The 12,543-nt window shown below is 33.3% G+C and overlaps 1 protein-coding gene across 3 annotated transcripts in view; it reads right to left on the reverse strand.

Moving 5' to 3' along the window:
- Positions 1-12,543, reverse strand: part of LOC140437210 (prestin-like) — a 187,785-nt gene that overhangs the window by 126,401 nt on the left and 48,841 nt on the right. The window contains exon 1 of one of the 3 annotated variants that reach the window (XM_072526581.1): positions 10,988-11,339. The exons of the other annotated variants lie outside the window; for them this stretch is intronic. Coding sequence (XP_072382682.1) covers positions 10,988-11,031 — 44 coding nt within the window. The 5' untranslated portion in view covers positions 11,032-11,339. Of the gene's footprint in view, positions 1-10,987; positions 11,340-12,543 lie in introns of those variants that run through there. 3 annotated transcript variants of the gene reach the window in all.

Below are 12,543 nucleotides of genomic sequence, written 5' to 3' on the forward strand. Positions count from 1 at the left end.
TTCTGTGGATAAGCGTTAAACCATCTCCTCAGGTCTTTCAGCCACGAGTTCTGGCGTCTTCCAACTGATCTTTTGCCCTGCACTTGCCCTTACTCCAATATGATTTGGAGTACCTCATATCTTTCACCTCTCAACACATCACCCAAGTATTGTATTTTTCTCTCTTTGATTATGGTGATTAATTCTTTTTGTTTACTCATGCGCTGAAGTACCCCACCATTGGTAACTTTTTGTGTCCATGGAATTCACAGCATCCGTCTGTATATATACATTTCAAATGCATATATTCTTTTTTCTATTTCAGAGTCCATTGTCCAACTTTCACAGCCATACAGCAAAACAGAGCTATTTTTGTATACTTATCTATATTATGTTTTTTTAATTTTAATTTAAAAACATGTTTTATATCAAATTTGAAAACTATAAGGTATTTTCCAACTATAATAGGCTCGTGTTTGAAAACTCGTATCATGTATCGTTTTTGAGAAAAAAACAATTTGGACTTTTTGTATTTCTATCATAAAATCGTGTTTAAATACTAAATTTTGTAGACTGTAAAGTTTGCTTTACCAAAACAACAAAATTAAAGTCACTGTTAGAGAAAATCCATTTGAACATATAAAACTAGTTAAAAATATTTTTAATAGTCTTTATTAACTCGTCTTTTGACAATAATTTGCCAACATTGCAAAACATGTAAATATGTAACTGACAACACTGCTTAGTGTTTTGTGCGCGTAAGACATATCTAGTTCCAAAAAGACTCCCCGCATTGTACAATCAGAGCGAATTTAGTCAGACACGGAGCAACATCTCTTTGCAGAATCCCTCAAAAAATCCGTCAAGGATGTACTCCACACACATATATACAGTGCTCTCCGAATCATAAGTAAGTATAAACCACCAAGTTTTAGAAGTTTTCGCATAGCTCTCTTGGTAGCCTTAGACACACATAGACAATTAAAAGACTTGTATTAATTAGTAAGTAGTATTTAGCAGTAGAAATTTTGTTTTTATGCCATGTATACTGATCATATTTGTTATTTGTACTTCTCTCTCTCTCTCTCTGTCTCTCTCTCTCTCCTCTGTCTCTCTCCTCTGTCTCTCTCTCATTTAGTGAGAACGCCCACCAAACTGGCACGGCAAGTGGCAAATAGCAAGTAGCACGCCTCTAGCATGTTACTTAAAATGTAACCAATGCAAACGAATGATTACAATGAATGACGTCACTGTCATTTTGGTGTCCGCTGAATCATTCATTTTCATTGGTTACATTTTAAGTAACATGCTAGATGCGCGCTACCTGCTACTTGCCACTTGCCATGCCAGTTTGGTGGGGGCTCTCCCTTAGGATATTCTCCATGTTTGTCCTATTGTGTGGATACTAATTTTATCTACAGTAACAATGGTCAAACTATTTTTGTGTCAAACTATTACAGCTGTCAGTGTTTTCAAAATGGTTAATTTTTTCAACTGAAGAATATGCTAATATGCATTTAGTATACGGGGAAGTCCAATGTAAAGCTAGAGCAGTGGAACGAAAATATGCAGAAAAATATTATCTTATTTTGCGATGAAGCCTACCTTTACACGAGATGGAATTTTTAACATACACAAGGCACATTATTGGTGACAATCCTCATTGCATATAGGAAAAAAAACACTATAAATGTCTGGATCGGTGTAATTGGTAATCAGCTGCTAGACCTGTTGAATTAATTGGCCGTTTTTCAGGATGACCTAGGATTTCTAGCAAATATTTTCAGTGATTTAATTAATGATGTCCCGTTTGTGCATAATGGTTGCTCAGCGCATTTTAGTAAAGAAGTTGGTCACTTTCTCTGTGGCCTCAGTCAATTGGCCTCCAGGATCTCCAGATTTTAACCCTGGCGATTTTTGTATTTGGGGTTACTAAAAATTGTTGAAATAGAAACTCGTAGCCAACTTTGGGTAACAATTGAAAATGCACGTAACGAAATCGGGAATAACCGTGGAATTTTTGCAAGAATGGCACATTTTTTATAGAAAAAAAAGGACTTATGCATTAAAACAGATGATCATTATGCATAGCACATGCAATACTAGTTCTGTAGTTGTTGTTAATTTATTGTAATATTTTCTTTTTTATAAACCGTAAATAATAATTTGTTATTTTGTTTTGTTTGAAATAAATAAAATTTTATAAATGTTTATAATAATCAAAATCATAAAAAAATGTACAACAAATATATTATTAATTAAAGAAAACCAAAAAGCATCAATTTGTGAAAGCCTACTTGGTGTTGGTGTGCGTACCTATCTACATGATTACTAATCAGACACATTTTTTTTCCAAAACGGTACTAATATAATAATACACATAGTTCCAAAAGTTATGCATCACCCCTCATATTCACGATTTTTATACTTTTTATAAATCCGTTCTTATCACTTATTTAACAGGCCTTTTTTATATAACATATTTTTTTTTATTTTATTTAAATACTCATTTAATTGATCTGGTTTTGCCAAGGTGTAAACATTTGAAAAAATTATTCTGGTAAAATTTGTGAAAACGTGATTTATAATGAATCGTAATTTAATTTCTGAGTTGGACCGTGAAAGAATAATTATCGCTTTAATTGAAGAAAGTCATTCACAGCGGTTCGTGGCAGAAATAGTGGGTGTCTCTCAGAGTGATGTCTCACGGATGTGGAATAGGCTTATGGAAACAGATTCCATACAGAATAGAGATCGCTCTAGTAGACCCCGAGTTACCAATAAGCAACAGAATAGATATATCAGAATTTCCATTCGGAGAAAGTCTTCTATGTCTGTACCAGACCTCCAAAGAGACTTTACGTATGCTACAGGAGTCAGAGTATCGTTGGCTACAATAAGAAGAAGAATTTTAGAGTCAGGTTTGAGGAGTCGTCGACCAATAAGAGTTCCTCAGCTACAACCTAGATATGTTTTTCACCGCCTCCAGTGGGCTCAAGAACACATAGAGCTCCCTCAACAGTTTTGAAATTGTGCGCTTTTTTCAGACGAGACCAGACTGTGGTTAAATAGTGATAGGCGGCGAATTCGTATTTGGCGAGAGCTGCGCAACTAGCAAATACCCGTCCCATATTTCCTTTCGCTGGTGATAGTGTTTCTTTTTGGGCAGGTATTATGACAGGTGGACGCACGAAACTGGTAGATATTGACCGGACTCTAACAAGCAAAGGTACATCATACGGATTTTAGAACCTCATGTGAGATTATGGCGAGCAGCTGTGGGTGAAAATTTTGTATTTATGAATGATAACGCCCACTCACATAGGACTCAAGCTATGACTACGATAGGTTAATGACTATCTTGAGGCAGAAGGTATCCGCCACTTGGAGTGACCTGCGATGTCTCCAGACACGAATCCCACTGAACATGCATAGAATGTACTCTCCAGAGCTATTCATACCCGAAGGAATTCTCCTAGAACCCATCATAAACTTACAATTGCCTGTAGAGAAGAGTTGAAGAATCTGCCACAGGAAATAATTGATCGACTTGTTAGCAGTATTAGAGCCCGGATCCAATATCTGTCAAGTGTAATATTCTTTTAATATTTTGAAACTAGTTAATAATAGCGAAAATTTTGGTTGAAGCATAACTTTTGAAACTATGTGTGTGACGTTTGACATTATATGATTATCGTTGGATGTAAACGTGTTCAAGTTCTGTACTATAATTAAAATTAGGTTACTGCCTTCTCATTAAATATTGTTTCCGAAAGTTTTGCCATATTCATCTGTTACTAAAATTTATCATATTTAATTTTTTCAATTATTGTTGTACATCTTAGAACTATTAATAACATATTATGTAAGTATTATGTAAATATCTGTAATCAATAATTTTTGTCATATGAGATAAGATTTTCAATTTTACTACAAATTTCTTTTACTGGTCAGTTAAATATATTTAGAAAAAAGTTTAGATTTATATAAATTAATTAGTCAGCACTCATCACAAAGGGAATCACAAGTTTTTATCAACATGATCATATCGGAATCATAATCAATTTTATCATAATACATGTATTAAAATCCTTTTAACTTATGGAGCTTACTCCACAAATTTGTGTTTAAAAATATTACCCAGATACTGTCATGTCCATATGCTAAAAAATAATTTTTATTGGACTGAGTATTATTCTATTGATCAACAGAAAGTGAAACGGAGGAGAGCTAGAAGAGAAAAATGGACGCTTTAGATGTCAATAAGTACAAGTCAGTATATCGATAATATCGGTTTTTTACGGCATTTCCATCTATTGTTGAAACTGTCAGTCGACATTTTACGATTATTGAACGTACGGTCCTCAATTGGTCCTCTGATCGGTCGACAAAGATGGATGTGTGTGGCTGTGCGCGATTTCATTTGATACCGTTCGCCTGGAAAGGACGGCAACGATCACGGCAGCCGTCCATGCAATGGCAGTTATAGAACGCCACACCACACCGCCTCGATGCCGTGCCGTTTGGCGATCGATGCGTATGGAATTTGTTCGATTGAACTTTTATCGACCGTCCAAATCTGATGTGTGTGCGCCTAGGCTAACAGTACAATAACAAATAAATTTATTGATCACCATGTAGTCAATTAATCCAGGCGTCACGTCAAGGAACTCGGTCACTTGGTTAGCCTAGGATCTCACAGACCATTATCTTAAGATATGGTGGATTTTTTGTTCCTCTGCACCGCAGTCATATTCTGGGGAAGAAACTCTGCCACATTTAAACAGAAAGTCCGCAAAGCATTCATGCCCCGTCACGAAACTTGGAGGTCTGCTAATTGGTACCAGCAAGGAGTCAACGAACAGAAATGAATGGACACATCTAAGGGAGGTGGAGACGATGGATGAAATAGTTGTTAATTAGGATGAAACAGAATCAAAAATTTCTATCATATTCGTCAAAAATTACTTATAAAATAAATGCTCAAATATAAAAATAAGAAAGGAATTACTATGTTATTAATGAATTTTTATAATGAACTAAATGCTGCAGTTTATAACCATAAGATTATGATGTGCCCTCGTGCCCGGTCTACCTACTTCGATATTATTTGTTATTTATTTGCAGAGATCCTGTATGAAAAGGTTTCCTTTATTTATTTAATAACTCTTGGTCTTGGCTCAAATCTTTTGTTCTCCTAGTTCTGCGTATTTTATATATTAGTAATTTACTTTATTTACTAAAAAAATTAACTAAATATTTAATTAAATAATATACGAGAATAAAATCTCACTACAATGAGGTATTTCTTCTTAAAAATGAGTGTTTATGGATTATACATTTTAGTTTAAACAATTTATGCATATCTACAAACGGGATTTCCGAGTTACCTGAATGATGGTAAATTTATCTACTATAATACTAGTTTATGCTAATGTTACTATTTGACGTTTACATTCACAACCGAGAAAGCCTTGTGCTTGTTTAAGAGATTGAAATAGTTTGCACACGTGTAAAACACATTTAAAGTAAAAAAAATTGTTGGATTATTGTTACTGTCTTCATTAGTGCCCAGTTTGAACAATTAATAAAGCGAATTATTCGTTTAATTTTATCTTCTAGTTTGTAATATATAAAAAATTAAAAAGGTAATAAATTTTTTTGACGGAAAAAGATAAAATTTGCTCGGCTATATTTCCGTACATCGCAACGAAACAAAACCAAAAGGAAGAAATAAATCAGCAATACTGACAGTGAAGCTAAAGTCAGAGCTATACTAGCTAGGTTAAAATAGAAGTCTGAACACTCTAGCGAACTAAAGCTCCAGCTATTTATGGGTTAAAGTTGACCGAATACATCACAGAGGGATTCAACCAGAAGAAATATACTGCTACTGCATTCATGTACGTCTATAAGGCACTTAACAAAGTGTTGAATGAAAATAGGAGGAGTACTGTCACCCTTTCTGTAAACAATATACACCGCGAACACACCAAACACCTAGTGAATCTTGCTTAGTCTATACGGCGATGACACAACAATAGCCGACAGAAGTCTCTATCCAAACCTAGCGAGAAGATACCTACAAAATGATCTACATTCGTTGAAAGATTGGTGCATTCAATGGAAAATCTCAGTAAACCCAGAGAAGTCACAGGCAGACAAGAAAAGATTCGGAAATTCGGACCGCCAAGTCCGACCGTTGTGATCCAACCAAATAAAATATTTAGGAGTAATATTGGACAAAAGAATGACATACAAACCACATGAATACACCTGGGAATGCGTACCTCAACCTCTAGGATGATAATACTACATGAGTCCATTTAATTTTCTTTCTGTTCTGAGTCTTACGTCATCCAAAAGGGGACCGCAATTTTTCCACAGGAACCTACCTTACATGGGACAACCACGATTCCTGAGCATTAAGGCCGTGTACCGTTAGGTACCGGCTTGATGGCTAGACCTTCCGGGTAGCCGTCTGGCATGGTAAGCAAACACCGTGTGCCAAGAGATAAACAAGGGAGAAAGGCGCATAACGTCATCCCTACCAAAGCGACATCGCCGCAGAAAGACCTCTGAGAAGCCGCATTTCCCAAGCCACTTAAGATTAAAAACAAGTAAAATCTCCCCAACGTTTATAATGGATTGTGGAGTGGTTTGGAGGTAGCCTGGAGGTCAGAGAAGTACTGTCTCCACGAGGCGTGACCTCTTTGATCGTCGGACCTTGCAGAAATCTCATGTTCCCTGGTGCTAGGATTTACTTTGTTGTGTGTGTATATGTGGCACACACACACACACACACACACACACACACACACACAAAACAAATCGAGACATTCCCACATCCCAGACGTGAACTCTCGTATTTTTTTTTTAGTTTTATTTACTGTTCTGATAAATATGTATGAATAACTAACGAGATAAGAGCTAGACAGTGTGATTCATTAGTCGCAAATAATTTAAAGGAATTTTTTCATTTATAGAAACCTAACAATTCAGCAAAATGCAAATAGCTAATCCAAAGACCATAAACTTCACACATTTGCATATAACCGCAACATATGAATTCTTTAAAGTACAAGTTATATATATATATATATATATATATATATATATATATATATATATATATTATTATTATATATATATATATATATAGCTGTCTTCTTTATTTCAGAATTCAATATTTTCTTGTCTATTTGGAAACTTCATCAGGACAACTTTATCATCGCTAAGGTAATGAGGACATCAAAACAAACAAAAAATCAGACAAAAAAAAAATTCCAAATTGGTATCAGAAACCCAGTGCTTCGGACAGGTTTATAAAAGTCAAAAATGCGATACATATAGGTAATGAAATTTGTTTTTGCTTCAAAACCTAAAAAACGTTTAAATTTAATAAACAAAGGATATCCCAAACATCTCTTAAAGTAACTTAAGATTCACCTCCGAATTCTACGATAGTCGACTTAATGGCTAACCTCTTATAGTATATATATATATATATATATATATATATATATATACTATATATTTTATATATATATATATATATATATATATATATATATATATATATTATATATATAATATATATATATATATATAAATATATATATATATTATAAAAAACTAACAACATTGTATTGTTAAACATTTTACTGATTGCAATAATATTTAAGAGTGTACCTGGGAATGCGTACCTTAACCTCTAGGACAGCGGTACTCAAAGAGTCGATCGCGATCGACCGGTCCTTTCTATTCCCCCATCAGTTGCGATAATGTCAATTCGGCATATCAACATTTACAGATAAATTATGGCACATTCTTTCAGCAAATTCCCAACTTTTCCAGGAATTAAACTTTTCATCGTTGAGAAAAAGCTAGCCGCTCATTTGAATTATGTTTATTGCGAGACGGAGCTGCAAGTACTTCATAGTGAGTTTGAAAGACGCTTCGCTGATTTTAAAAAAACTGACAGATAATGTAACATTCATGTCTAATCCATTTTTATGTCAAGACGTGGAAAAAATAGCCACTGAAATATCCGTTACGTTCATTATGGAGATCATTTCCGTCCAAAATGAGGTACTGAAAATAATTTCGGATATACACCTTAAATCCAGAGCGACCGATACGAAATTTTGGTCTTTCATATCGTCTGAGAAATATCCGTCTTTGAGACAAGTAGCTCTGCAGCTCACAGCATTCTTTGGATCAACATACTGTGTGATCAACATATTGTGTGAGTCTGCATTTTTCCAAATGAAGCTAGTGAAATCAAAATATCGTAATCGGCTAACTGACGAACATCTCTCTTCATGCTTGCGTTTGGCCCTCGATAATTACGTACCATCATATGAAATACTTGTGGATGATATGCAGTGCCATACGTTAACATCCAAATAAAATTAATAAGAAAAACGTGACTTTAATTACAACTCTCTGTAATTACAACTTTTTATCAACTAGAAATGTGCAATAAGGTTTTTTATTTACTATGCTTTGTTTTTAAACTAGGAGGAGTAAACTAAAGAGACAGTTTCACACCCAAGAAAGTTTCTAGAAAAGTTACCAAATACATCTTCTTTTTTGGTTGATCATATCGGCCTTCGACGGTAATCCAAAAAAATTATATTATACTAATACGTCGCTAAAGAGTTCTAAAAACAACTGTTTTTTATATAAAAGCAGACTAAAAATATAAAAATTAAAATAATAACGCAGAAAACACAAAAAATCGCCGATATAACTTAATTAACCTATGAAATGCCATTAGTGTCAAAATTTCATAACAGTGGAGTAAACTTGCCTGAGGTTGGACCAATTACAAACAAACATTGCGGCGCGGTAAATTTGAATAGTTACTCCTCCTGGTTTAAAAACAGGGTATAGCAGTCGATCTCCGGACGCTTGCAGTTTATGTGGTAGATCCCATGCAGTATAAGTCTGAGCACCACTGCTCTAGGATAATAATACTACATGACTCAATTTAATCAATTGCTTTCTAATTGGTTACAATTGGTAATTGGTTACAATTCATGTCCAATTGTCAATGTCCAATGTATGTCCAGTTTTCAAATATTTACGAAACTAAAACAAGAAACACCTCTGCCAGATAACACTAATACAATATATCAACTTTCAGTGCAGATTGGGAGTGCCAGTACATAGAACAAACTACACAGTGACTGAAACAGAGACTCGCACAACACAAAAGTGATTGAAGATACCAAAATTGTAAGTTCTAGCTATTTCGTAAATAAAAATGTTTCCTCTTCCTTTGTTATAGGTATCTATTTTTTGTATTTTTATTATAAATTTTAGTCAGTTCCTGATGAAGTTATGAAATAAACAGAGTGGCGGATCTAGACATTTGCCTTGGGAGGGGAACTTCCAACTTCGTGGGGGGAGAACTTCCAATGAAACACCAACGAACAGACATAAAAAAGATAAACCTAAACTACACAAAAGATATAAATGATAGGTTGGTTTTCTTTAATGTTGGACCTTCTTGGGGGCAGGATTTGCCTATTTCTACTCCCCCCGTGCATCCGTCCTTGAATAAACAACGATATATCGAATTTTGAAATAAATGTAGTTTGTATTAATCCAAAGTACTATACAGATATTTAATTTTACGGTCGAAATATACACAGGATTAAATATTACTTTTATATGGGATTGAGTCACAATTGATTGTGATGAAAATTACATTTTTAACTAATGTTAGACGTATCGATTTCCACTCCGAAAATCGTTTTCAAAAAAGATTATTTTCAAAATTGTGCGAAAAGTATAACCGAAATATTCAATCAACGGTATAACCAACAAGTTTTTAAGCGAGTTATGACCCAAGTCAAGATCTTCAGCAATACTTCTTACGACACGCTAGAGTTATTAAACATAACTCCTTTGTACGAAAACGACTTACTAAAAGTGGAAGAAACACAAGGCCGCAGAACAAACAATTATTGACTACTACTATAACGGTTCATATTCATCAAACAATTGAACATCCGGTGAATAATATTTTCTGGTGCTCCTTTTCTCACAAAACATCAAATTCTTCAAACAGAAGACATGATGTGCTATAAAAATACAGAGAATCAATCGCTAGAACATAGATTGGAAACTTAATAATGAGTAAATTCCAACTATGAAGCACTTCTGCAATATGAATCGTCTCTATGTCACGTGTTCAAAGTCATGATGAAATATTTCTAGGACAAAAACATATCATGTCTTGAATGACCTAACAACTCACCGAATCGTAATCTGAATGAAAATCTATTGATTAATGTAAAAGATAAATGTCCTGAAATATACTGCAAAACTAAAACAAAAACGATCCCAAAACGTGAGTACTTATTTTAACAATTAAGCCATTTTGCTGCAATTGCATCTGTTGAATATTAATGGCTAATACAAAGAGATCATTTTTTTTATAATAACCAATATAACCATATTCATAATTATTACGAATAAGTTATTACCTAAAATAATTTTTTCTTAGATTTCCTTATTTTTTCCCATACCAAAATCTATATGGGAGTTTTGATAACGTGATTAGATATGACAGAGCGATTTACTACTGATTGAGAACAAAGTGATTTATGGCGATTGACCATTGATTGATTGATGAACAGAATTATAAAATATTAATGTTCTACTGCACGACAGATGTTTTGTATGTAAGAGAACAAAGATAAACAAATTAGAAATGTTTGTTTGATAATTGTTATAGTTCTGTATTTTGACCATGACTTTCAATATTAAAGCACAAATTTTAAAACTAATAATATATCATAGTTTTTATTGGATATTATTAGGTATTAATTTTGTATCTCTATAAATAGTGTATTGTTAAAAAATGTCAAATCTCCAAAAAAACAAGTAATTCACGGCGGAGACAGTAAAAATTGTTGCTTTTCTCAGAAATAAACATTCACAATTTACTGATCGGCGTACATAGTATAACTAATAATTTCGTTAAATCACTTACTTGTTACTTCCAAAGTTTAAAAAAGTTTTGTCTTTCAAACCCATATCGAATAACAATAATCACCAAAATATCTTAATCACTATGCAACTATAATAATATATCACATTCGCGTCAACTTATTGTATTGCAAAACCGAATCGTAACTACTTGTTTTAAATTAATTTACTTAACATATACGATTAAAATGACCCTAATTTAAATTTCACTCAATATTTTATTTATAATCTTTTTCGTTATCTAGTTATTACTAATAAAAGCTACGTACGCGGACAAACTAAGACTGATATTGTATTAGTTGAAACAAATACCGTACGCGACTAAAGACACCTTGTATATACTCGTGGATTTTGATATGAATTGGAGGTGTAAAACATTTTTTCGATTGTTGATGATATTTATCACGGGTTATCTGCTTAAATATTATATGATGTCGCGAAATCCATCTAACAAACGTTGATAAATATTTTTTATAATCTAAATGCACGTTTAATAATCAGATATGTCAAAGGAAATCATTAATATTTTTTATCATTATTTGTATCGCAACTACTATAACCAAATATGTAAGGATAAAGTATATTTATGAATATAAAAAGTACAGCTAAGTGAATGATAAGATACCATTTAAGCTTCATTGCAAATACAAATTCATATGCAGATTCTAATAAACTTTTTGTGTAAAATGTGGCGTCTGCGGTGTGATAATAATTAGGCAGCTGAAGAGCCAGTGTAACTCTCTAATGAATTGGAAGATTTACAAAGCTGTGTAATAAAACGTAAGCGACATGTTCAATACCTTTTTGATGATGCCAAACGTATGCTGAAACATGTTTATGAATGACTTTGTTCTGAATTGTCAAAATCAGAGGCAATTGGAGAAACATGTTTTTTTTTTAATTAAGAGTGCTCAAAGCAACCTGCTACAAAATTATAGGAGAAACATCTTCATCTAGGCAGAGGTGAAAGGATGGCGCCAGACACTAATGGAAAGTACTAGAATAATTTCTTTAAGAAACAATTATATCAAACAGTATCAAAAAATGAAACGAAATGTTGTTTATTTGACACCGTTGACACCGTGAAAAAAAGTTGGACGAATAATAATAAAAAGTGTTCTAATTCAGTACCGCCCAATAAAGGACAGAGAATTATAATCTTACACTGCGGTGCAGAAAATGGATGCATCGACGATGTATTATTAAAATCTGCAAAAATCATAAGTAGTGTTGAAAAACATTGGAATGAGATTTCGCAACATACTAATATTGACTGACTACATTTCAAAACACTTATCAACTTTGTTTTTGATTCTAATATTTTTATATTTAATGGTGTCTTTTATAAACAAATTTTTGGTAGTCCTATGGGATCTGGTCTTTCGCCCATTCTAAGTAGCTATGTCATGGATGATGTTATTAGTGATTGTATCAACAATTGCACTTTTTTATTCCTTTTATTAAAAGATATGTAGATGATCTAGTTTTGGCACTTCCTAAACACAAAATTCATGAAACAGTCAAATTTTCAACAATCATAATCAACATATACAGTTTACA

This window comes from Diabrotica undecimpunctata, chromosome 3 (assembly GCF_040954645.1).
Source record: "Diabrotica undecimpunctata isolate CICGRU chromosome 3, icDiaUnde3, whole genome shotgun sequence".
NCBI lineage: Eukaryota > Metazoa > Arthropoda > Insecta > Coleoptera > Chrysomelidae > Diabrotica > Diabrotica undecimpunctata.